Raw genomic sequence first — 27,265 nt, 5'->3', positions numbered from 1 at the left:
CTCTCCAGATTTGCGAAGACTCCAAAAAGCAGTAGGTCCCACGTCTGTCTGTCTCTCTTCTCTAATTCTCTGCTGAACCAAACTGAAGAAATGTTACATTTCTCTTGTATCTCTCTCAACAATTCTCTCTCTCTCTCTCTCTCTCTCTCTCTCTCATAAATCACCTCTACCAAACACAGTGTTAAGGGGGGCTCGTTTGGTGCGTAATGACAAGTGTAGACCAATGATAGTAACTGGCACAACCCTCTAATTTGTTTACTCAAAAACCTAGTGTCTTATCATTTCGAGATAATTGACAAAAAATCAAGTGTAGACCAATGATAGTAATCCTTCCGTTTTAAAATGAGTGTCGTTTTAACAAAAAAATAATTGTTTTAAAATGACTGTCACTTTCAGTTTTTAATGCAATAATTACTTTTTCTTTTCAATTTTACTCTTCAATTAATACTATATACACTACTCCCAAAGTATTATTTTTTCTTTAATGAAAAATAAACCAATAGTTGATTAGAATAATTTGGTAAATTAACATCTCTCTTCCTTTTAATTAATCCATTTCTTAATATGTGTGCAATTGGCTAAAACGACACTCATTTTAAAACGGAGGGAGTAATAGGCATATCCCTCTAATTTGCATTTGGGTACGATATGTTTAAATAGAATATTAAGGATAAAATTAAAGAATATTTTTAACAAATTATTTGCTATCACATATTGACCTCAGGCGATCTCAAACTTTAATTACGACTGGTGTTGGTTTATTGGGTTGGAGGATGATGGAGCTAACCCTTCAGCGGAAGCTATCTAACTTGTAAGCATTAAAGGGCTTGTTTGGTGCGTAATGACAAGTGTAGACAAATGATAGTAAAAGGCATAGCCCTATAGTTTGTTTAATAAAAAACCCTATCTTTTTTTTTACATTAAAGGGAAACTAATGCTAACCAAAAATTAGATTCTTTTTTCCTTAAAAAAAAAGAGATTCTTTTTGGAATAATATAAAAACAAATTCATATTTGCAATAATTTCAATCATGTATATCTTAGAGTAAATAGGATGCACATGGACATCATTCAATAACAATCATGTATTCGGCTACTTCAAAAAAAAAAAAAAAATCATGTATTCGGCCAAATCACCCTACTATATTTCACTTTAATAGTATGATATGAAGGAATTATTAATTTTATTGGATGTCAGTGTAAAATTGATTTACATTATCGGAGCATATTCATTAAACTTGTATTTTTCTATGTTTGACAAAAGATATTCTTTAGATATTTATTTTTAACGTACATGCCCCCATATCATTAATAGTATGATATGAAGGAATTATTAATTTTATTGGATGTCAGTGTAAAATTGATTTACATTATCGGAGCATATTCATTAAACTTGTATTTTTCTATGTTTGACAAAAGATATTCTTTAGATATTTATTTTTAACGTACATGCCCCCATATCATTATTTGTTCATTTCTTTATTTAATCTCTAACACATTTCTTTATTCAAGGACAATGAATCAAAAAAGGCCGACATATATTTTAGTTTTTATTTAATTTTAATTTTAATGCTTTTAATTAGACCTAGGCTCAAGCAGTTTTTTTTTATATTCGTTTATAAATTTTTTGCACAGATATTTGTTTATAATTTATGATCCTCTTCTAATTTATTCGAATTTTAAACATTTAATACATAAAAAAAGTTTATTGATTATTTATTTATTTGCTGAGTTTTTTTTTTTTTTTTGAGGGGTTGTTTATTTGCTGAGTTGTTCCGCTGATTCAGTGCTTGTTGATTATTTTTGGGCCAAATTACCCTACTATACAAATACAACACGCAGTATAATGAATGGTTTAGTGTGTATTTTACTTTTATTCCTAACAAAAGGCACCTGCAATTTCTCCTAGACTTATGCATGCCTGATGAATGCTACAACTCCGATATACAGATTGGACAAATTATAATACAGCTCATGAACTAATCGGATAAATTATAATACAGCTCATGAACTAATTAAATAGTAATAACTATCAAGGGATAATGTATCAATTTTTTGCCTAATAAAGAGTTACCAAGTATAGCCTAATATTATAAAAGAAAGAAAATAAAACTGAGTTTGTAGCCTCTGACGTACTGGAACACTCGTGGTGCCCTAATACCGCCGTTTCAATTGCATATTTATCAGTTGAGTTATCATAAACACGTATGTTTTTGTTTTTTCTTTTCTTTTTGTATTGTTTCGATTCACTGTGTTATGATCGCCTTAACAGCGCTCTTGTTAATGATGTTTTGCTTGCTTAGTTTCTTAGCTTATTTCTGTATTGTTTTCCACCAAATATTTCGGTTGTCGCATTCAAATAAATCTTTATTTTTTTGTTGCATTTATCAGACATTTGTTTGAGTTTGGAAGTGGTAGTAAATAGTAATCTGATAGACATTGCTTCTGCACAATTTTTTTTTTTTTTTTTATAGATGCTTTTATTTATGTTGATATATATATATATATATGTGAAGTTCACAACACAAGTATATCAATTTGTTTGTTGGTAGAGTGGTGGTAGGTTAGGGTTTAGAGATTAGCAATGATAATCTGAAATTAGCAACAGTTAATAAATACACCAATAAGTTGTGTGGTTGATCATTTGCAATGAGCATCTGTTGATATAGTTCCAGTAATTTTTCCATACGGTTTCATTCATCCCATCAGCCTCAAATCGCAGTCACCCAACATGTGACCATCTGCTTTGCTCCAGATCCGACAGTCCAAAAAATACGTATTTTTATTTCTAAAGAAAATCAAAATTGTCCGCTTTGAACTAACCGTTTGATCTTAATTGATCGATGAAGAATATCGTTGATTGCGTGACTGCACAGAAACCCATATATCAACCTCCTTGTTTGCATAGTTCTATTATACTTTTGATTTGTCTCAAATTCACAATATTAATACATTTTTTATTTTGAGCAGGCTAGCATAGATCATGGTTGGTGCAATCTCATCAACAGATGTGCAAAGACATAACGCGGGTAACATGAATGATATGATCAGTGACTTACCTGAGGACGTTCTTCTTGATATTCTTTCTTTAGTCCCTACCAAAGATGCCGTAAAAACATCCATATTGGCAAAAAAGTGGAGGCACTTGTGGACTCATCTACGCTTCTTTGATTTTCAAATTCCTCATTTTTGTGATGGGTTACATCACCAAAATTTGAAGTTAGCAGATTGCCTCTTCGATCTAGTTGGAAGACTATTGCACAAATCTGATCGGATAGAAAGGCTCTGCATTAAGGTGCAAGGAATTGATATGTATGATGCATGGAAAGTTAATCTTTTGTTATCTTATGCACTGAAGCACAAAGTCCTTGATCTTAAACTTTCCCTAGAATTTATAGATTCTAGGTTTGAGTTACCCCATAATTTCTCATCTTCTCACTCATTGAATAAGTTGTGTTTAGAATCTGGCGTTCATATGTTTATACCTGATGGTATTTGCTTCCCAAATCTGAAGACATTATATCTTTCACGTCTTTCCTTCAATAATGAGATGTCGGCCCAACGACTTCTCTCTGGGTGCCCTATCCTTGAAGAGTTGACCTTATATAAATGCATATGGGTTAACATAAATCAAATATGTGTTGCAATTTCCACATTAAGGAAGTTAACCCTCCATTTTAAATCGTCTTTTCTAGATTATGGCCATTTTCCAAGTTGTATAGTCATAATTGATGCTGTGAATCTTTTGTCTTTAAGTTGCACGAGCAATCCAGCTATAAAATATATTCTTGTTAAACCAACCTCCATAGTTGATGCATGTATTGATCTTAAGTTTTCCTATCCTGAAAATCCACTATATGTTTCTCATTGTGCAATGGAGCTATTGAGTGAACTTGGTAGTGTCAAGTCTCTCAAACTAACACATAATACTATTCAGGTATGTTTGAATATTTACTTATCATCTTCTTTTTTTTTTTTTTAAATATGTATAAGAAAATGACTATTCACAATGTTGTCTCAGTTATGTGCTTCTTTATTCGTTGCATGTTTTTTATATGTCACAATAATGAATCTATTTTTGTTTCCTTAATTAACCAGCGTTTTTCTTATCCAAGGAACTGTGGTCATCTTTTGCCTTCATTCAACAATTTGACGAACCTTGACATGATTTTAGGGTATTGTTATGTTAGCTGTGAACTATTAGTAGACATTCTATGTAAGACTCCTAAACTGGAAGTTCTTCACATTTCCAAGGTATATCTTACATCATTTCTTCTATTTTGTTATGTCCTGTCTCACAACTAATATTATTATTTCTTTCCATTGACTTGTATATTGATTCTTGTTTTAGGGAGATTGCATAGACTTGGACAATGAAGACGTACTTGACATCAGATTCTTTGCCTTGTTGTATCAAATCTTCTCTCAAATTATGTTCTTTTTCAGATTTTGATGGAGATAAAATTGAAATCCAATTGCTAAAATGTTTGATAGAAAATGCCACAGTCCTAGAGGAGATCAACATATTTTGTTCTGGAGGTCTATCATCAAATTTGAAGAAGCTGACTGATGTGAGGAACCATGTGCAATCTTTAGGCCTGGGAAGTTGCGTCATCAAATTTCACTGAATTTTCTTTCTTATATTTTGTTATTTATGAGAGGGAATTCAAATTACTCATCTAACTTTACTCTCAAACTATAGTATGATTGCATGCTAATAGCTTCAACTGTTTTTTATGGAACTACATGTTGCATCTCAAACACAGGAGTGCAAACTACTTTGAGATGCACAAGACAAAGTTTTTCTTCTATGCAAGAATATAATTCTATGATTAATCAAAGTTTCCTTGTCGCATATTGATGAGTGTTTTACCCCACAATTGTTCTCTCCTTGGTTGCTACAATGTTCGGTGGTGTTATTTCCTACATAGTTTGTTGTGGAATTAACATATCCGTTTGTCGAACCCATAAACACATTAAATATGGGTTATATTTTTGACCAACTTGAATTCCAAGTAAATTCAAAATGACCTCGACCTGCTATACAATGTCATTTTCCTTCGTGACAAGCTCCACTCACCTTCGGTGAACGAGCCTAATTTGGTTGTCGTCTAAGGCACGACACGAGTGAGCTATGATGACGACGAATTGTCATGCACAAGTCGCATTGCCTCGTAATAAGATTTTGGTTTGGATGTGATACTCCTTTTTAATACTTGTTCACATTGTTTTCTTCAGAGAAAAGTGATATATATTATACACTGATGAGAGATCATTCTTTACCGTTATTTTTAAATTTCGATTACGAAATATGTTTGTGACCAAATGATGAATTCTCATTGGACATCAATCTAATTTTTTAATAAATTTTTAAAATTATTTTATATCAAACGGTAAATTTTTTTTATTTTGGAAAGATACATAAAGAAGCCAGTACATGTTGATTAAACTCCTTTGATAATAATATTACATCATACCCCACTTCTAAAAATAAAATGATACTCCCATGTGCTAAATTTTAAGTTGTTTTGAAAAAAAATATTGCTCGTTGTTTTACAATATCATATTAACGTTGTTTTTCTATTATACCATTAACCATTTATTGGTATATTTTTTATTGAAGAATAAATTTGTCAAATAACTCGGTTTTTCTTTTCAATATATACATTTCTTAATTTCCAACAAAGGATCAAAATGAACTATAATTTAGAACTAATAGTTGTGCATTCTAAAAGTGAAATGTGAAATTATATTATATTAGGAATGAATGTTTGACTGTCATATCGAAATATTCAAAATTGTTACATCAATTAATGTTTTTAATTTAAACGATAGTCGTGAATATTTTTAATTTGAGTGCGTAAAATTGTTTTTTACGGTCGACCATCATCATTAAACTCGTTCTTTCAAAAAACAATAGAGACATAAAGAGAGTAAATAAAAACAAATAAAAATATAAGAGAGTTGTCATAAAATAATTGGAAGCTGGAGTATAATTTATTTTATCCAACGAAAAAAGTTAACTTATGAGCGGTTTGATTGAGATTAATTAATGAATGAATTAAATATGTATGTCCAGTCCTGGATATGATATCACACCCTATAGATAAAATGACGATGACTCAGAGAGGAGCTTCCGTATTGATGATTCATTGTTACGCTACACAAACACAAACACAAACACAATAAAGGTGGTGAAATTATTCTACAAAACAAGCATTGAATTCAAACAAACTCTTTATATTCCAATGTCGTCGTCATCATCATCTTCGTCGTCGCCGTCGTCGTCGTGTCCCATTCTTTGCGCTTCTTTCAACCAAGACAATAGGTCAATTATATTATTGATAATTAATTTCCCTAATCATTCATCATTTTCCTTAATTCGTTTTTCATTTCTTGCTGCTGCAGTTGCTTTGCTATTGGCACCAAAGATGGTTTCAAAATATTTGATACCAATACAGGAAAACTCTGTTATCAAAGAGGTACTAATTCATTCATTTCTTCAATTCCATTCTCATCATAATTAATCACCTCCTAATTATTATTATTATTATTATTTCTTCACCTAGATGTTGGAGCTTTCTCTATTGTTGAGATGTTGTTTACTTCAAGTCTTCTTGCAATAGTCGGTGCTGGTGATCAGGTATACTCACTACTAAACAATCATGATTGGATTATTGACTTATTCTACGCAACTTATCAAAACAGCTTATCACATCTTCATAACCTCTTTTCACCTTATGTTCATTATCAAAACAACTTATACTAAAACAATTTTACATTATTTTAATATTTTCTTAAAAAACTCATGATAAACAAGTATGATATAAGCTGCAAATTAAGTTGTTTATCCAAACAGGGTCTTCAATTTGATTTAAGGCTTTCTCTTCTCTCTCTGATTTGGTTGTGTATTGTTGTAACTTATGCAGCCATCTTTGTCCCCTCGCCGACTCTGTTTGTTCAATACTACAACTGGTGCTCCTCTTAGAGAATTGAACTTTCTTACTTCAATACTAGCTATTCGCATGAATCGAAAAAGGTCACACATACATGCACCCCATAATAATTAATATTGCACTACCAAATGTTTTTTTTTTTTTTTTGTAATTAAGTAAATAACATTGTTTCCAGCTATACAAGTTGATATGCTTATTTTCTTACTCAATTTGATTTGGAGCTTACGTTGTGAGTTAGTTTACTTTTAGCTTTGAAATTTCTTCTGTTACTAAAATCCATGAAGTGGGAATACGAAGGGTTAGGAAGAAAATTTGAAACATGTCAATTAGTTTTTGAGTTCGAAGATGTTTCTGTTGATCAAGGGTCTTAGATAATTTTGAGTTTGAAGATGTTTTCGTTGAACAAGGGTCTTAGATAAGAGTGTTAACTAAACTGATATTTCCTCTTTCTGGTTTTTTACTGAGTTCCAAACTATGGCCACATTATTTAATTTATTATATTTGGGCAAATTGAACTTGACAAAAACATTCTAGATTACAATTTTTGTATTCAGCTAAGCTTCCTATAAGTTTTTGATTTCTTGGTTTACAGTTTTTTTCCTTTCTTAAGTAAGCCAAGTTCATTGCATTCATTTTGACTATTAAGAATCATCTTGGCTGACATTGTTTCTCTCTAATGCAGACTTATTGTCATTTTACAAGACAAAGCATACGTATATGAAATAAATAGTCTTTCAATCTTGGACACTTTCGACACGGTGCCAAATATTAAAGGTGAGGTTGGAAATAACACGTGATAAGATTTCACTCAGTCAGGAATTAATCTTGGACATAAGTTTGTTATAAGCATTGTTTTTCCTCCAAATTACTTGAAAAGTTTTTATAGGTTTCTTATTTCCATAAACATATTATCCTCTGATAGACTGGCACCTTTCATTTTGACTTTTGGATGAGTGTGTCTCTTGTGTGCCTGTGATAAAAGAAAGAGCACGTGCTCATGCCTAACTAGGGCACCCATCTTACTGAGATAGAATCATATCAAGCTTCTACCATTATGTTCTATGACGTTATCCTCCAGTTTAAATTAGGGATGAACACTCAAGATCAGAAACATCTAGTGAAACATCATTGTTAAACGAGTTTAATTATTTATTTTATTTTTAAAGTAGTACTTTTTTAAAGATTTTGACTTGTTTATTTATTTTGCAAGCTATAGCTGTTAGATTATTATGCTATAGTCAACTGGATTGTGACCACAATGAATTTGATATTTAATTATGCCAAGCTGATTGTTATATTATGTATAATTGCATAAACTTATCCAAAACATATTTCTCTACAGGACTTTGTGCCCTTTCCCCTTGTTTGGATGCTTGCTACATGGCTCTTCCTGCTAGCACCACGAAAGGATCTGCATTGTTGTACAATGTCATGGATTGTAATTTACACTGTGAGGTTATGCCCAATTTTCCTTTATAAATTTATTTGCATGATAAGATAAAATGGCTTTGTCACTTTATTATTCATGAATTCCATTGCTATTGTGCCTTCACTGTCTGGTAACTTCAATAGTAAGTGAGATGATGAAAACCTTGAAAATATAAGTGTTCATGTTTTTATATCTTTTGCTGTTACTCTTTATTCATCCCTGCCTTCTTGATTCGGCATTTCTTGTTTATTTGAATAAAAAATCTCTTTTTTTCTTTGGAATTTCAAGAACTAACATATTTAATCAGTTACATAAACTGTATGCGTTAATTGCTCTGTGTGAGATTTCTTTATTTTGGGAGCATAGTAGGAAAAAGGTTTGGTTTGAAGTACACACGAAAAATTGACTTGTTCCATTATTTTATCACAAAGTGATATTTTCGTTTTAAGGATATAATTGACACTGTTTTGTTTGCTTGTCTTCTAGAAAAAACTGATGTTCATTATTATTGAATCTGAAATACAGATCGAGGCTCATCGTTCACCACTGGCTGCAATGGTCTTTTCTTCTAATGGAATGTATATAGCTACAGCATCCGAGCAAGGAACCTTAGTCAGAGTTCATTTGGTATCAGATGCAACAAAGGTGATGAAATTTATGTATTGGATACTGATAAGAGATATTAATGGTATTATTAGCCATTACTGTTTGTGTCTTTCTGTGTTTTTCTCTCTTCGAAGCTGCAAACAATACGATCTTGGTTAAAATTTTGTATTGAATCAAATAAGGGTGCAATCACCACTTTAAATTGAAGTCATAGCAAACACACATAGAGGCCCTTTACTAATAGTATTGACCTTGAGCTTATATGGGACAATACTTTCTTGATTTATCATGCTCATTTTTTTGGTTTCCATTCTTTGCCTTCAAGGTCATTCATACATGAGACATTCACAGTTGTTTATGCTTTTGATATTATATCTGTTGCAATTTTACTTCACGTGTAGAATCTGACAAATGTTTTTATTGCAGTCATATAGCTTCCGAAGGGGTTCATATTCATCTACTATATTTTCTCTGTCCTTTGGGCCATCAAAGCAGCTTCCAGATATTCTTGCGGCCACTAGTTCTTCTGGTTCTATTCATCTTTTCACTCTTGGATTTGCTTCACATCCACGGTGAGAATTCAATTTAAAATATTCTCGCCTCGCCAACTTTCCTAAGTGTCAGACTACTTTATTGATGTACACAAGTCAACATGTCACATAGGTTTGGATTGTTTCACCTCATTAAAACTTGAGCTAGCCTGATTCAAATTTAAATGTAAAACAACCTCTAACAACTGTGTTTGGCTTGGTCAAATACTCAAATGGACTTGTAAATAGCACTTGGAAAAGCCAAATAGTGAAAAAAATTAACTTAATGTCTTGAATATTGGGGGACAACTAACTATTAAGGGCCAAATAAGAAATGCCACTCTGAATTGAATATTTCCTTCTTGTATACTTAAAGAAGTGGATGACATACTAGTTATTGCACGTTCAGATGTACACAACCCTTTGTGTAACTGGTTTTACCTGTCCATATAATTTGGGGAAGCTTTGATTACTTTCAAAAGTTTTTGTTTTTTTTTTTAATTTTTTTTATTTTCTTCCTCTGAAATGGATTTGGAAATATGTCCTGTTTATGTTTGATGATTTTACTAGGAGCAAGAGATCAAGCGGTTTTCTTGGATCAATAATTCCTGATGCAGTGAATGATGTGCTGGATCCAGCTTATCATCATGTGCTTCATAATGCTGTTCCTGCAGGAGTCAAAAGGTTAAGTATTTTTATGTTGCTAGATTCATGTCTTGGGAAGATATTTTATATGGGCCTTTCTAGACATCGGAACTATCTTATAGGAATATGATCCTTACTTTTACAATCAAGATCGATCGCATTATCTTTTTGGGGATTTATTTTGTCAGCCAAACAAGGATTTCTGATTATATAGTAGCAAGAAGAGTATTTGTATACACTTATTTTATAACATCTTCTGCTTGTCATACAGCTCTGCAGTAATTCGCAAGGTTGAAAATGTTACGGACACCTCATCATCTGAACTTTTAGCTTGTAGGTGAGTGCCTCATTACTGGCCACCACCTGGCAAATCTTTATTTGATGTCCCTTTCTCTCCATTCTTGCAGTGTTTGATTTTAGCTTTTGTCAGTAGTTACTAGTTACTGCTAACAGACTAAAAATGAAATCTTGCATATTGCATGGCTTCTTCTGAATGAACGAATAAGTTTCTCTTTCACGTGGAACTATGGTTTACTGCACCACTTTATATGACCTCTTTGGTTTTACATTTTGATTACGAAAATATGATTCTTTTTTTGTGTTGCATGCGTTTTTCCAATTCTAACATTGTTCGGACCATAAACGTTGACAATTAATTTAGCAACCAAGGCAAATATGTGATGATGCATTTAGGAGATTTATGAACATAAAATGTGATGTGGTGAACATAAGTGATTGTACTATAAGTGGCTTTCTGTTCCCAGAATCATTCATATTGGCTTATTGATATTGCTTATTGGTTGGGTTTTGGAATTTCCTGTCTGCTGATATCAGCTTCATAGTGTGATAGTAATATTGTAGAGTTTCATTGTTGCCTTTGTGCGACACATGTAGTCCACAAATCAATGCTTTCTTGTGCATTGAATGTTTTTTGTTTAATTTAATAAAAAAATGTCACCTCCCTCTGGTTGTATACCAATAGTGATTGGTCCAAGTCATTGTATCTAATTTCGTGTGCCGTGTATTTCAGTTTTCCACTTAGACTGTTTGTTCTAGTTTCCCTAAAAATTGACGTGTATGCATGTCTAACAATGTTAAGGTCTTTAGGTTGTTATGGTTTAATGGAAAACTCTTAATCCAACCAACAATAGGTCATATATAAATGTACAGCACAGAGGTGTAGGATTATCTAAACAGGTATAAGTTGTAACCAGAGAAGTAGATGGTCTCAAGATATGCTTATTGAAGTGTGGTACTTCTTTTTGGGTTATAAAGTACAAAGGTCTATGACTAGCTCCATATGGTCATACCTAATTGTTTCAATAAATCATGTCCTTTCTCCCAATGTTTCATTAAATATCTGATGTCGATTTGTTTGCTAAAAGTTTGTGTTTCAATTTTCCAGGGCCAACATGTGTACAATAACTTACAATGGCTACTTTCAAGAATATAACTTGAGCATTGATGCTCATCAGAAATTGTCTTGGTCTTTAGAGCGTGAAACCAATCTTTTGACTGTGACCTTGGATAAAGTTCCATGAGTAGCAAAATAGTTATTTTTACTGCCCCATCTATAACTAACTACAAAGCTTGGCAAATTATATGCTACACGTGGTGAAACTTTCCAGAGCAGCCATTGCTGCCAACATCAAGTGCCTACTCAGGGAAATGCCCAAATTCACTCCAAAGCCATAGCTGCTTCCGACATGAATGTGTTATGTGGAGGAAATCATGATCCTAAATTTCCTATGGATATGTATAGAAAGGTAACAATGTAAAATTGTTTCAAATTACTCTCCCAGAATGTCGTGGGAATGACGGAACTAGTCATTGCATCGAAAATATGTCTAATGTAGATCTTGTAAGGAATTTAACAGTACAACTACAATGAACTGATTAAACCAATAGTTTACTAGTCAATAATCGACTTCTTACGTTCAAATTTGTTGATAACCGAGTAAAATATTAAATTAATATGCAAGGTTCAATTTCTTGAACAACCCAAATTAGTTACAGTATATACGCTTACGATTTTGCTCAACTTAAAAAATGTAATTACCTATCCATTAGTACACGGTTTTGGCAAATGATATAGTAATGTAATTATCAAGCTTGAATAAATTATAAGAAGGAATTTTATTTAGTCGAAAAAATAAGAAGGAATTTGATATCACATTTTTTCTCAAATTTGAAGTATTGTATTTGTTATAACTTATAATCAAAATCTATATAGAGTACAAAATGAATCGATCCTCTTAGTTCCAACGAATTAAATCATAGTAGGTCCTTTGGTAAACAGACCCATTGTCTCATATGTATCCATTTTGGTCTTTGATGCGTGGTAATTGCTTTATAGGTCTTGCATTTCTCAAAGGTTTCTCGAATTATACTCCGATCGCACAAAATCTATTGGGAGTTACGATCTGATCGTTGTTTTTTTGGATCAGAGCGTAACTCCAATTAGTTTGAATTATACATTTTTAAAATAACACTGATTTTGTATCATCCCAGGTACACTTCCGAATAATTGATGTGTAGAAATATGCTCCCAAAAATATCTGAAAATTGTTAGAAGTTGAGGGGGTGAAAAGTTGCTCCATCTTGTTTATCTATTCTGTCAGGTCCTGATTTAACACATTTGATGTTTGATGTTGTCTAATTGCGTTTGTTAATGGAGATCATAACAAGGGTTATTGAATTTGATCATGATCAGTCGAACAAGAAACGAAGATATCATATTGAAGATCTCAATGAGAGACATTTTGATCTGATAAATTTATTTCACTCGATATATAATTTAGGAGCATAGGGTACAGGCGAATGTATTCCTTGTACTTTTTATTTTTAGCCCTGTTTTTGAGCCAGCTTTTGGAAAGGTGCATTGAATATTCAGATGAACACAAACCCTCTAAAAAAACACACTTGTGAGATTTATACCGCCAAGGTTAAATCCATTTACACAATTCCACACCATTAACTCTTGAAATGTTTCAAGTAATTTGATGTAATGCATCTTTGCGAACTTGACAACTCATAGTCCAAGTATCCCAGAGGCTAGTCCTTACAAGAACTTTTATAAATTGTGTAAAGGATACATGTTCTTGTTTTCTTTCCCTAAAAAGAGGAGCACAAGAAAAGGAAATTGTTGTACATGAAAAACTAATGTAATGCATCTTTGCGAACTTGACAACTCATAGTCCAAGTATCCCAGAGGCTAGTCCTTACAAGAACTTTTATAAATTGTGTAAAGGATACATGTTCTTGTTTTCTTTCCCTAAATAGAGGAGCACAAGAAAAGGAAATTGTTGTACATGAAAAACTAACTCAGGCTAAAATGAAACTTGTAATGATTTTAAGTTACAGTAAAACCCTCCATCAATCTTGGATAATTGGGTGATATTGTGCAACTGGGCTTCAATTCCAGCAAACTATCTAGTTCGTGTCTTGACAAACTTAGGTCTGGATGCCTTCTTCTCCATCTTTTCCCTTTTCTTGCGGGTCTTTTCATCTTCAACCGATTCCTAATCACAAAATGCATACACAATTGAAGTTACTATGAACCTTTCTGTGGCCTGAAAGTGAAAATTTACCAAGATGTTGACCATACCTCTGAACCTTGTGGCAAAAACCCTTTAATCAAGCCAAAGGATTGGTATGCTCCAAATGCTGGTATCTGACAAATGTCATGAAGGGAGCAACCGTGTCAGTGAAGGATGTTGCAATCTCTTGTAATGATTAACAAAGGGTTTTACCATTTTATATATGTCCCAATATTGATTGCAACTTTAACTTCAATTAGTAAATAAATATAAATATAAGTCATAATTCAAGCAGCTCCCAACCACAGTTGATTGTACAGATTACAGAACACCTGATATAATTCATAAATAAATAAATACTACGCCATTTTGAGATTAGTCACTGGGGGCTAAATGATAAAGCGCACAATGTTTTGTGCACCTCCTCCTGTTTAGCGATCCAATCCCCTTTCCTTCAAGTTTGTTGCTTTATGGCACATAAAAGTTCTCAGTATGTACTTTCTTCCAGACATGCACTAATAAGCAAATCTAATGAACCTATAGGCTTTGTTTGGGAGTTTGGAGGGGAGGAGAGGGCTTTGGGGGGTGGGAAATATAGGGAAAATAGAGAAATGATTCACATTTTTTGAAAGAGTATTTTTTTAGAGAGGGATAGACTAATGTTTATGATTGATGTATTTTTAATTTTCAGAATATTATACCAACATGGATTAAATTTGAAGTTTTTATATAAACCCCTGATATAATTCATAAATAAATAAATACTAGGCCATTTTGAGATTAGTCACTAGGAGCTAAATGATAAAGCGCACAATGTTTTGTGCACCTCCTCCTGTTTAGCGATCCAATCCCCTTTCCTTCAAGTTTGTTGCTTTATGGCACATAAAAGTTCTCAGTATGTACTTTCTTCCAGACATGCACTAATAAGCAAATCTAATGAACCTATAGGCTTTGTTTGGGAGTTTGGAGGGGAGGAGAGGGCTTTGGGGGGTGGGAAATATAGGGAAAATAGAGAAATGATTCACATTTTTTGAAAGAGTATTTTTTTAGAGAAGGATAGACTAATGTTTATGATTGATGTATTTTTAATTTTCAGAATATTATAACAACATGGATTAAATTTGAAGTTTTTATATAAACCCCCCAAAACCCTAAAAAATCCTCCTCCAATACAATTTTCGAGTTCCCCCAAATGAAAAGGATTTTGTATAATACAGAAAAATGAACCCCGTGAAGCCCTCACCTCTCAAATTCCTCTATTTCTTCCACTTGCGCCTTCCCTTTTTCCAAAGTCCTCTATTTCTTCCACTTGCTCCTTCCTTTTTACCAGAGCCCTAGATAACTCCTCTTTACGGCAAATTATTATTTTTACTACAGAACAACTGTGTACACACTCACACACTGCCAAACCTTGTAGATGACATATCTTTGTAGCTAAGCCTACATTCTTTGAAGTGGTATCAGTCGGAGTGTGCGACTACAACACTAACAATTACAGTCCTACATTCTAAAAGTAAACCACAGTTTTGTGCTAATAAAGCCAACCATTAAGGTTAATTAGGAGCAGATTGGAACTTACCACAAGATATATGTACCAGAACTTTCCAGAGATGATGGAAGCGACTTGCACAAAGCATGTTATGTAGATAACATCATGTAAATAGCTGCAAAATATAACCAAGAGTAAGTGAAGAATTATCATACAATCAGAAGATAGCAAAACATTCAATGTATCTGAACTTCATTTATCTATATAGTTTGGTTTCAAATAAGAGTGTTCCCTAGACCTACGGGATTATCTGACTATGAAAAAGTTTTAGGCTCATCCCGGGAGAAAATTCCATAGGCTACAGCCTACAATATATACACAATACTTTTGCATGATGGCAGAAATTGCTAATTTTATTTATTTTCATTTTAGTTTCAGTAAAATGTAGTACAGTTCATACGAATTTAAGAGCTTCAAAAACATTCAACACCGAGTACCATGTTATTCACAAAAATACCCCGACAGAAAAACTACAGAAGATTAAGTTAAAAAACCATTGGCACAGATAAACTACCATTTTTTAAATCAAGATACAGTGATCCCAAAAGACCCAATTTGGATTAGCTTCAAACTTATAGGAGTTTCCCTATTAAGATAAGTTTATGGAGACCCATCAAAAAGTCCTTATAAGCTTAATGAAAAAGCCCTTATAAGCTTATAGGTCTAAAGGGATGAGTTAAACGGGCGAGCTTATCAAAATAATGAGATTAATAAACTATTTTAACTTGTATAAGAAGCTATCATTTAAACAACTCAGTTACTGTGATATCTTTTAAAATCTCATTTTCCATAAGTGCTTATGAAGATCTGTACAAAAACCAGAAGAGAAGACAAGGCAGAGTCGTACCCGCAAACTCCACCAGTAGTCATATCAAAACCACCATCTAAAAGCTCACCGTCTTGGGTATAACTAGGTTTTGCCATCTTAGCAAGTTGTTGATAGGGAAAATAATAAGCTAGAGAGGTCACAACCAAGCCAATCCAATGCTTCCAGGTGAAGCTAGAATGGAAGATTAACATCCTAATTATTACATAAATAACCTGTTCAATAATAAATCAGGTAATCAATATCAATAATCAATAGCTTAATTTGAACGACAGTAACTTAATTATATTCACATGCATCGATAATTTCATGGATAGGAAACCCTAGCAAGGTGATTTGAAATTGAAATCAGAGAGAGAGAAAGAGAGTACGTTGCAGGCGATGATGATGTGGCGGAGCTTGGTGATGTGACGAGAGTTCTCTTCCTTGCGTTTCTTAGCACCTTGATTCGCCATTTCTCTCACCAAACAACGTTACCGGTGGCGATGAAGTCGCTGCTATGCTTCTTCTTCCGATTCTGATTCTGATTCGTAGAAAGGAACACCGGAAGAATTCTGCTCTTTACCCAAACGGTTCTGCTCATTCCCAAAGTAAATGTCCATATTGCCCCTGCGTGACTTAACTTGTGCTAGGTGTGTTAAGTCACGTTGCGTGAGTTAACGCTACGTGTTGTTCTTAGCCTAGACAGAGCCTCATTCTGCCTCATTTTCAAACAACACTCTCAAATCTCTCTCAATTCTCTCTCAAATTACCCAACTCCAAAATTCCTTCAAATTCAAATCAAACAACATTCCAATAACAAGAACAAGTAAGCTGTCACTTAAATTATGTTGGTATGATAGATTTTTTCACTTAATCTAGAATTTTTTAGGTTTAGTGTTTTGTTAAAATTTTATTTATTTTTGCAAGAAATGATAGAATGTTACATGCAAATGACTTATAGTGCTTAATTGTTATGATGTTTAGATGTTTGGATGATTATGTTAGATTTTTTAAACTTAGTTTAGATTTTTTTTAGATTTAGGGTTTGAATACCTCAAGAGGGTAAAAAGATATTAAGTAGATTAGTGAATTCAAATAAAATATATGTATTGCTTATTGTAATGTTTGAATGATATTAATAAAACGAGAGTTATATTTATTAATTTTGTTTTTTATTTGTATTTATATTTGCATTTATTTTATGTTTATGATTATGTATTGAATAAATAAATATTGAATAAATAAAATAAAATTTATTTTCTAATTTTGTATTTAATGAATAAATAAATTAGAATAAAATCGAATTTATTTTCTAATTTTGAATTTATTTCAATTGCATAAATAAATTAGAATATAGCAAATAAATAATTTAGAGTAAAGTGAACAAAAATTTTATAATAAAGTAAATAAAATAATTTAGAATAAAGTAAATAAAATAATTTGAATATAGTAAATAAATTTAAAAAAAGTAGCCACTATGCGCCACTCAACACAAGTGTGACTTAACTATGCGCCACTTAACACAAGCGTGATTTAAGTCACGCTGAGCTATAACGTGCGTGAGTTAAGTCACGCTGCGAGACTTAACTCATGTAAAGTATACACTAGCGTGACTTAAGTCACGTAAGGGCATTTTGGACATTTATTTTGAGAATGAGCAAAACAATTTAGGTAAAGAGCAGAATTCACACCGGAACATTCACAATGGGCTCAACTCGTTCAGTATTTTCGAGCCCAATAGATCTTAGTTGGGCCCAATTCATTTTTAAATTAGAATTCTGCTCTTTACCCAAATGGTTTTGCTCATTCCCAAAGTAAAAGACCAAATTGCCCCTACGCATGTTAAGTCACGCTAGTGCAACTGTTAACGTATGTTAACTCACGTTACTTAGGTTAACATGCACTAGTGTTATTTGTAGAAAACTTAGCGTATGCTAACATGTGTTAGTGTAATGTGTAACGTGAGTTAACGCATGTTGCCATTTGCACTAGCGTGGGTTAACTCACGTTCATAGCAGAAACAGAAACTGCATTAAATGCAGTGCAGTAACAGAACAGACTTTTGAAAAGTCTAGAAAGACCCATAATCACACCACATTCATAACTTAACCAAATTACGCCAGTTTAAGAAGTTTATCGGATAATACGACATAATCGATCAAAATTACTTAAAAACATAGTTTTTCTCACAATCATGTAATCACACATAAACGATCCAAACGGTCCAAATTTCACAAATTCACCGGTAATGACCCGTAATAATTTAAACACACTTAATGACACGTAAACGATCCAAAATAATTCATTTCATATATTTATATAATATTAGTTACATATTGGCCATAAATATCAAAATTACACAATCGGTCACCAAAAAATATGTCGGGGTGTAATACCACAAAAAAATAGGACGAACACCGACCGACCCAAAAGTATCATAACCTATCTAACCAGACTAGTGATAGTGCATAATCTTCATCTTCATCTATGACTTCGATCTCTTGCTTTGGCTTTTCCGGAGTGTCCAAAGTAATAGGATTGTGCTCATTTGTTGGTTTCTTTGGCGGCTTCGGCTCCTTAGACATGAGCTCATCGAGGCGGCGTTTCTATCCAAAAACTCAAAAATTCATTGCTCCGCCTCACCAATCTTGTGAGTCATCCACTCCTTAGGAGGAGGTGGTAGCGGACAATTTTCTTTCAACTTCACATGAAGAAACTGGTCGAGAATCAAGCAAAGGCACATTATGTTGGAATGTGGCTTAAGTGGTGGAGCACTCCAGATTGGAAAATATGTCTCACATGAACCACCCATTTCGGGCAAAGTCAATAGAACAACCGCTCTATTGTAGCAACTAGCAATAACGTGACCTATATCCAGAGTGGTCAACCACTTCTCTGGAGGCTTTGTTTTTGCCCGGTTTTGGCTCAACGCCATCCTCCGCCACATTTTCAACCATGCCACTCAATGTCTACTCAATAAAAAAAACAAAGAAAAAAAAATAAATAAATGACTTGTGCGACAAGCAAAGCAAGTAAAAAAAGTGGCGCAAAATTTCAAAATCTGGGCAAACACAGTAGCGTGAGTTAACTCACGCTAGTGTTATCTTCCTGCGCAAGTTAACTCACGCAGCCCATACAACTAGCGTGAGTTAACTCACGCTGAGCCCTACGCATACTGACAAAAAAACGCAGCTACCAGAAAAACCAGCCAAAATGGAAGAGTTTTGACGGTACATTACATGTTCTTTGATGGTTGATGAGCGTCGAAACTTGTTTCCTGACGATTTACAATGATTTGGAATGAAGATTTTGACCCAAAAATTCGCACTTTTTGGGTTTTTGGAGGTGGAGGGAAAGAAAAAATGGAGCTTTGTGGTTGCCTGTTGTGTTTTGAACGAAAAATAGTACCCAACGTGAGTTAACTCACGTTGCGTATGTTAACATGCGTAGGGGCAATTTGATCTTTTACTTTGGGAATGAGTGAAACCATTTGGGTAAAGAGCAAAATTCTTTAAATTATAGGTGAAATGAGAAAATTAAATACACTATCATGTAATAAACTCATAATTTATTTTTTAGGGGAAAAGTTTATATCATTTCAGTGACGAGAGTGCGAATACATGACATTACATCAACTAGTAATTAGATCCTAAAAAAAATCAAATAGTAATTAGTGGTTAATTATCGATTGAGTTGTCTTTGTTAATTTGTGAGAAACCTTATTGACTTCCCTCGACATGAGACACCTAAACTAAAGCATAATAAATTATGGTTTATTTATAAAATTCATACTTATTTGATTATGGTTGATAAACCCTTTACATTAGAAAGATCAGATCCAAAACTAACCAACGACCAAACATTTAAAAAATTAAAACATGACCATAATCCAAATGAAACGACAACAATAAAATAATCCAAGTAACATGACGATTGCGATTTTTATAATTTTAATTAGGTTAGGAATCAAGGAGAATATAACCCATGATTCCAACTCATTATACATAGGTGGACTTTTATGGTTGGAATCAAATCACCGGCTCCAACATTTGCTTTTGCTTGTCTTAATGGGATGAGAAATGATAAGTTGACAACCAAAAAGTTGTACCACACCATATTTTTATACTGTTTTGAGTACAAATTTAATTTTTTAATATTCCTTTCCATCTTGAAATTTGTGCATGCTTGGAATTGCTTGGTGGGATATATACAGTGTAAGCAAGGTTGTAGATTTTTGCATGTCAACATATCATTGCCCTAATGGGAATGCTCATTTGTCATTCTTTATAAAAACACGTTATCCACACACATTATATAACGGGAAATGCAGTTTAAAGTGGAAATCCCACAATAGAACACATAATATAAATCCCATAATAAAACCAATTATATAATTTTTTTTCAAATAAACTAGTGGCTGGAATTCATGAATGAGTGGGATGTCGAAGTTGAACTCCGACCCAATATATAACAATACATTATCTTTGTCAATTAAGTTATGCTAACATAGACTAAGACAACATATTATATAATATTACTTCCTCCATCTCAAATTACTATATGTCATTTTATTAATTTCACGTATATTAAAAATGTTTTAGTTGAAATACGGTTGAGAAACAGACACCAAGAGACTAACATAAGAGAAACCACTTTAATCCAAAAAAATGTTAAAATTAATGGAGCTGTTACTGTTCACACACACACATATATTCATAAAAAAAGGTGATAGGTATATTATTGTACTTAAAAATTCCTCCATATTAGGTGGGTGGCCAAATAAAAATTCCTCCATGTTCACAAAAAATACTAGTATAATTTATACGTAAAATACTTTTGATATCACCAATGTTATTAGCGTGATCAGCATCTTCCCTCTATCTGGATGTTTTATTTTTGTAATTGTAACGTGGAAGCAAACGTGTGATTTTCCGAGTCAAATGTCCAACTCAAAAAAAAAAAAAACATCAAAACCCAAAACCAACATGACATGACACAATATCGATTAGATTAACTACTTTAATTTAATTTAAACATAATAAACAAATACTAAAAAAATTGTTCTTCTCTTTCGCCAATATCAATATTGCTGTTTTGTTCTGTTCCAATTACAATACATGCAAAAATCTCTTCCCTCTTTTCACTCCCAAAAAACTCAACCTTTCATTTCCTCATTTCTGGGATTCTCTTCTTGATTCCTGTTCTTATCTTATCATCCATCATTCCAGGTTCGTTTTCTCATCATTATTATTCTTTCAATCTTTCTTTTTGTCAATTTTTTTCATTGTTTTCTTGAAGAAGAAAAAAATACGCTACCCTTTTTCAGCAATCTTCCTAACATATTGGAATGAATTGGGATTTGAAAATGGCGATTCAATCTAATTCTTTTTACGAATCTTTTTATTAAATTCTGTATTTATTCTTGTATTTAGTTGAACTCAAAGATCAAGCCTTTTTATTATTTAATTTTCGGTTCTTTGTTGATAAGATGTTTTTCTAATTCAAAATAGATAAATACGTGTTTTTTTTTTATTGCAGGGATTCTTGAAAAATTTTGTGGGTTGTTCTTGTTGAAGTTTGAAGAAGTTGAATATTGAAGATGAGAATCAGTGTTCGTTCTCTACGCCAATTGAGACGTGTTTATCAGAGACAAAGTTGTGTTATGATCAATAATCTTGTTGCAGAAAAACCTTGTTACTTTGAAAAGTGTTGTCAAATTCATAATTCAGCTTATAGAGTTCTTGATCAAGCTGAGTTAAACATATTCAAGAACCGTCCATTTATTACCACATCCACAAGATCTATCTCAGCTGATGCTGTGAAGATCACAAATGGAGGTTTAGCTCTTTTTGAATTTCAATTTTCTAATTGTATTTATGCAAGTGTGAGTTTAAACTTCTGTTTTTTTTCTTATCTGATTTGTATTGGATTTTTTTGAGTCTGTTACAGTAACTAACAGAAGTGGACCTCTTGTCGAGTATGAACGAAGAATTGCTAATGGTGAATTGGTAGATGGTGATAGTTGTCAGGTAATGTCTGCATTTCAATGATGCTTAATTGAACTGATAAAATTATTTTCCCTACTTTGGTTTATCGGGAAAATGTTGCTGGAAGTTGTTGTATCATGCATGCATTTGTTCATGGAATTTTATTAGCAAATAGTAATTACTTCATTTAACTATTTATTTTTTTGCTTTCTTTTGTTGAGGTAGGTTGAAACACTGACTGAACTTCAGAGACTCTATGATGAGCTTGTTGAGCATGCCGATGAATGCCAATTGGATCGCAATTCTGAAAAACCTGTAAGGTATATAGGATATTTATCTTGCTTCCTGCTGATATGTCTGTTCAAATCTTGAACTTTATGGTTTCTGTTTTCACATCATGTTGAGGCTCTGGATTTAATTGATCTCCTTTTTTTTTTTTTACAGACATGGGTGGCTTTGGTCTCGTCTCTTGTCACATCCTTCGCATTCACCTGTAAAAGGTTTATATCTTTATGGAGGAGTAGGCACTGGCAAAACTATGCTGATGGACTTGTTTTATGATCAATTGTGAGTTTGGTGTGAATTTTTTCCGTCTTGATTTCTTAATTTTGTATTACATGCTATTGAGGCAAATTTTGAGGCATTTTCAAGTCTCAGTGTAAGGGGAATATTTTGAGGCATTTTCAGAATATTTATGCCATGTGTTCTTATGAGGTTAAACATTATAGTCTGACCAGCTCTATTGCATGCTTGATTTTTTTCATCCCCAGGCCCTCAAATTGGAAGAAAAAGAGGATTCATTTTCACGATTTCATGTTGAATGTACATAGCCTATTACAAGTAAGTTTACATAAACTGCTCACTACCTTTTAGATGTATCCTTTTTTTCTATTCCCTACTTGACTTAGGGAAGAATTCCAATAATTATGTATTCTTTTGGAGTAAGAAATTATGCTCACTACCTTTTAGATGTATCCTTTTTTTCTATTCCCTACTTGACTTAGGGAAGAATTCCAATAATTATGTATTCTTTTGGAGTAAGAAATTATTTGAGAATATTTAAATGATATGCTTTGAACATTAATTAATTTTGGTTTTGAAGTCTTTAGAATAATGTTATCTTTGTATGCATAATTGACAAACAGAGTATGAGGAAGCTTATCTTCAATTTTTCTGTTTTGTGTCCTTGTAGAAGCACAAGGGCCTGTCAGATCCACTGGATGTTGTTGCAGGAGAGATTTCTGATGAAGCAGTTTTATTATGCCTTGATGAATTCATGGTAAATTTTCATATAATATTTTTTTTCTTTTAGCAATAGATCACAGATACTTTGTTGTCACAGCTTGAGATTTGTTGGTCTTCTGTAGGTAACAGATGTTGCCGATGCATTGATACTTAATCGCTTGTTCAGACATCTATTCAGCAAAGGAATTGTAAGTAATATATAACTATGTCTCAGCCTCTATACAACATGATTTTATGGAATCATTACATAATTAATTTCAAAACTTCATTTCTTCAATGTGTTTGGACACAAGTGTAGATTCTAGTATCCACTTCAAATCGTGCTCCAGATAATCTATATGAGGGTGGACTGCAGAGGGATCTCTTTCTACCCTTCATTGCAACATTGAAGGTACGCTTTAAATATTTTTATAGTTGGAAGTGGTGTCAGATAAGCTATTGTTTTCGTAATAATTTCCTAGTATGTGTATACTGATGTAGGAAAGATGCATAGCTCATGAGATTGGTTCATCAACTGACTACCGCAAAATGACTTCGGTATGACATATGTACACTCTTATATCTGTTAATGTAACTGAGTTTTTCTTGTGTCGATCTTAAATTATTTGTTTTTATGCTAATTTGGACTGTAGGGTGGCCAAGGATTCTATTTGGTTGGCAGTGATTCATCTGGCTTTCTTAAGAAAAAGTTTCAGCAGTTGATTGGAGAAGGCACACCTACTCCCCAAGAAGTGGAAGTAGTAATGGGAAGAAAACTTCATGTATGTGTTAAATTTTATATCGTAGATACACATACAGAGAGCACATCACTATTATCATTGTTGTTGTTGTTGTTGTTATCATCAAACTTTAGCTATTGCTCGTTTTCTTCATCAGGTCCCGTTGGGAGCTAATGGATGTGCCTATTTTCCTTTTGAAGAGCTTTGTGACAAACCTCTTGGAGCTGCAGATTATTTTGGATTATTCAGTAAGTCGTATGTTTCAATGAATTTTCTCATGCAAAATGCAAACGAGGGTTTCCATTTTGGAACATTAAATTAATAGTCAGATAATGATTTCATTGTTGTGGAAACTCTGTATTCTTTCATTGTGATAATTTCGGTTTACTCTGCAAGTATTTGTTGTCCTTCATAATTTTACAGATTTCCATTATATGAGAGATCCATAAATCAATGTTACACAATGTCTTGTTTTTGTTTTTCAGAGAAATTTCATACTTTAGCACTTGATGGCATCCCGATTTTTGGGCTTAGTAATAAAGCAGCTGCACATAGGTTTGTCACTTTGGTGGATGTAAGTCCTTTTAAATGGTTTGCCCACATTTAAACTTTGTCTTCTCTTCTGTGAGTGTGATTAAATTTTCCCAAGCACTTCATATTTTAATAGTTTGTTCTACTTAAGTTAAACCTAGCTATGAATGAGATTATGTAAGCTAAGAAGTAAGAATTGTTATAAATCAAAGTTGTATACCTGAAATTCTAATTTTAAAGATTTTCTAAGAATATGAAGCTTATTCCACTTCAATAAGGCATCATTGGGACGGATAATCCTATGCATTTTAGTTACCCTCTATATTTCTATTTCCTGCGGTGAGAGTAAAATTAATGCCATGCTTTGTTTGTTTGTAACAGGTGATATATGAGAACAAAGCCAGATTATTGTGTTCAGCTGATGGTAGCCCTCTTGATCTCTTTCAAAAAATAGTAACAATATCCGAGGCTAAACAAAGGGCACCCAGGACCTCTTCGAGATCGAGAAAAAATGATGAGGCTGATCTTTGTGTTGACAATGAACTAGGGTTTGCAAAAGACCGCACCATTAGTAGGTATGATATATATCTATTAAAAAAATTGTATCATTAGTTTTGGTTATGTTAAATTGTCTAAGATCATGAACAAACTCTAGAGGTTGAGGTGCTACAAGTGCAATGTAAATTGCCCCATTGTTTGGTTTTTATTCATAAAATAGGGCGAAAAATGGATGTTTAGTGACAAATTTGAAATGACCATGATTAATGATTACTGATCATGTGACAAATTGAATACAGACTGACAGAGATCAACAGCAGAGAATACTTGGAGCATCATGCATTAGCAGAAAAGAAAGAAAGAGAGGATCAGAATGTCCTTGAAGCTTGAAGATAGGATTCAAGAATCTGTATCAGTTTGATTTCTACTATTGTTGTTGTAGCATACATAGGGAGTGAAAATGGGGTCAAGTGGTGAATAATGATTGTAACACAAACAACAATATTGGTGAAAAGAAAAAACACAAACAATAATTTCAAATAAAAGAAAAGAAAGGTCCATCTGCAGACCGTTAGATTTGGCACTTGCACAAAAAGCGGAGTGTGTTATAGACTAGTTAGTATCATATTTATTGGAGTGTTGTATAAAAATTCAATTCAGAGTTAAAGTCTTGCTAAGTGCTTATTGTTGGTTAATATTATTATTTAGCAAAACAAAACATATTTGATCCTCATGGATCATGATTGCATATCTTGTCTACATAATGCTCCCAGATAAATGCAAGTGGAGGTGACTAGATCAGCAGTCAGCACTCAGCAGCATACACTTTGTTTTATATTGACACACGCGCATGCACCTGTGTCATGGGTCTCTGATTAGACAACTTCCACATTTCTTTATTACTAAAAGATGTAATACTACGTAAGATACCAATGGATTTTGATTTTTGGTATTGAGTTTAATTCATATTTCTAATTGACGTGATTTCTAGAATCCGCTTTTAACATGAAGAACTCGTTGATGGATAACCTGCAAGTACTTTCGTCAACAAACTTAAGTCTTGATTCGAGTCACTAATGACATTTGTTACACGTCTCTCACTTTAATTTTTTTTTTCTTCTTTCACTTTAAATTTTATTTGGATTGATAAAATATAATAGAAGGAAGCATTATGAAATTAGATTCTATTGTTATGCTAGCTATTCATTTATCATTCTAACAATATTCTTGCGTCAGCCTTATACAACTTGTATTTGGCTTATTGCTTTTTTAATAAAATTTTGCATAACAAATATTAGATTATATACGAGTTTTATGAATGAGTCGTGATTGATTCATTTGGTTGCACAACGTGTTGGAATGTCTCGTGTGCTATTTTGCTCGGTAGTTCAGTATCATAGTCGATATGTGGATATTCATGTGTGGGTTATTTTCATGAAAAAAAAGTTTTAATTTTACATCAAGGTTAGTGGTAACTAATCGAAATCTTCGTCGAACAAAAATGATAACTTGCATTGTTGATTGTTACGACATTGGATGCATGAGAGCTCATTTTTAAAAAGCCCCGTGATTTTTAAAAATCGCACATTTGATAAGGTTGTGGTTTTTAAAATCGTCAAAAAAACGTAAAAGAAGAAAATACGAACAAATCACAACACTCAAGTTAATATACAATGGTAAAATGCCTACAAATAATATGATAAAATCTAAATTAATAAAATACTTATGTTTCTGGATCTACAACATTAACGTTCAAATTATTGATTGAATCTATTATCGATTAAAGTTGGTCTTTCAACCAAATTAACATCTTTAATAATCATAAAACCAAAAACTAGGGCCGGCTAGCAGCTTATTAAGTTACTCTATTGATGTTTTGACATTCAATAATATAGTATTTTAATATTCAATACAATAATGTTGTCTGAAAAAAATCTCTAAATTATTTTTTGAAGGGGGAATAGTAAAATTGATGTAAGGGTATTGTTGTCTTAAAAATATCTATAATTTGACATTTATTTTCTCTCTCATTTAAAAATAATTTATTTTTGAAAAGTTACTCATAACAGTTTTCCATTTGAAGCATTTTTTTTAGATTTAGATTTCTTTTTGAAAAACTTTAAAAACAAATGCAATTCTCTTGAAAGTTATTTTTTTAAAAGAAAAAGATGTAACAAACGGACTCAAAATAAGAGAGAGTGTGAAAATATAAGAGAGGGTAATA

At 32.7% G+C, this 27,265-nt stretch overlaps 5 protein-coding genes across 5 annotated transcripts; 3 read left to right on the top strand and 2 right to left on the bottom strand.

Moving 5' to 3' along the window:
- The first annotated feature begins 2,982 nt into the window (after positions 1-2,982).
- LOC146903263 (F-box/LRR-repeat protein At3g26922-like) lies at positions 2,983-4,799 on the top strand. The gene is made up of 3 exons (XM_085737222.1): positions 2,983-3,936; positions 4,098-4,286; positions 4,379-4,799. The coding sequence occupies exons 1-3, from the start codon at positions 2,983-2,985 to the stop codon at positions 4,625-4,627; spliced, it is 1,392 nt and encodes a 463-aa protein (XP_085593348.1). The 3' UTR covers positions 4,628-4,799.
- A 1,292-nt stretch (positions 4,800-6,091) lies between these two features.
- Positions 6,092-12,107, top strand: ATG18B (autophagy 18 B-like protein). The gene is made up of 11 exons (XM_085737974.1): positions 6,092-6,327; positions 6,408-6,481; positions 6,569-6,642; positions 6,929-7,038; positions 7,638-7,729; positions 8,298-8,410; positions 8,910-9,029; positions 9,417-9,562; positions 10,091-10,204; positions 10,437-10,502; positions 11,571-12,107. The coding sequence occupies exons 1-11, from the start codon at positions 6,248-6,250 to the stop codon at positions 11,704-11,706; spliced, it is 1,125 nt and encodes a 374-aa protein (XP_085594100.1). The 5' UTR covers positions 6,092-6,247; the 3' UTR covers positions 11,707-12,107.
- Positions 12,108-13,208: 1,101 nt separating this feature from the next.
- On the bottom strand, positions 13,209-16,611 carry LOC146903261 (transmembrane protein (DUF788)). The gene is made up of 5 exons (XM_085737975.1): positions 16,451-16,611; positions 16,101-16,294; positions 15,284-15,368; positions 13,773-13,838; positions 13,209-13,686 (listed from the first exon to the last, which is right to left on the bottom strand). The coding sequence occupies exons 1-5, from the start codon at positions 16,532-16,534 to the stop codon at positions 13,594-13,596; spliced, it is 522 nt and encodes a 173-aa protein (XP_085594101.1). The 5' UTR covers positions 16,535-16,611; the 3' UTR covers positions 13,209-13,593.
- A 2,076-nt stretch (positions 16,612-18,687) lies between these two features.
- Positions 18,688-18,996, bottom strand: LOC146903260 (uncharacterized). The gene has a single exon (XM_085737221.1). It carries the CDS (start codon positions 18,994-18,996, stop codon positions 18,688-18,690), a length of 309 nt encoding a protein of 102 aa, XP_085593347.1.
- Positions 18,997-21,167: 2,171 nt separating this feature from the next.
- Positions 21,168-25,736, top strand: LOC146903259 (uncharacterized). The gene is made up of 15 exons (XM_085738426.1): positions 21,168-21,289; positions 21,600-21,898; positions 22,011-22,090; positions 22,274-22,368; positions 22,493-22,615; positions 22,819-22,888; positions 23,241-23,327; positions 23,416-23,481; positions 23,592-23,684; positions 23,774-23,830; positions 23,926-24,054; positions 24,170-24,260; positions 24,498-24,586; positions 24,925-25,118; positions 25,341-25,736. The coding sequence occupies exons 2-15, from the start codon at positions 21,661-21,663 to the stop codon at positions 25,429-25,431; spliced, it is 1,503 nt and encodes a 500-aa protein (XP_085594552.1). The 5' UTR covers positions 21,168-21,289; positions 21,600-21,660; the 3' UTR covers positions 25,432-25,736.
- The last annotated feature ends 1,529 nt before the right edge of the window (positions 25,737-27,265 follow it).

Source organism: Medicago sativa, chromosome 8 (genome assembly GCF_051527215.1).
Source record: "Medicago sativa cultivar Bolivia chromosome 8, Bolivia_mono, whole genome shotgun sequence".
Lineage (NCBI taxonomy): Eukaryota > Viridiplantae > Streptophyta > Magnoliopsida > Fabales > Fabaceae > Medicago > Medicago sativa.
Note: the sequence above shows the minus strand (reverse complement) of the source record. Positions and strands in the feature narration are given on the sequence as shown.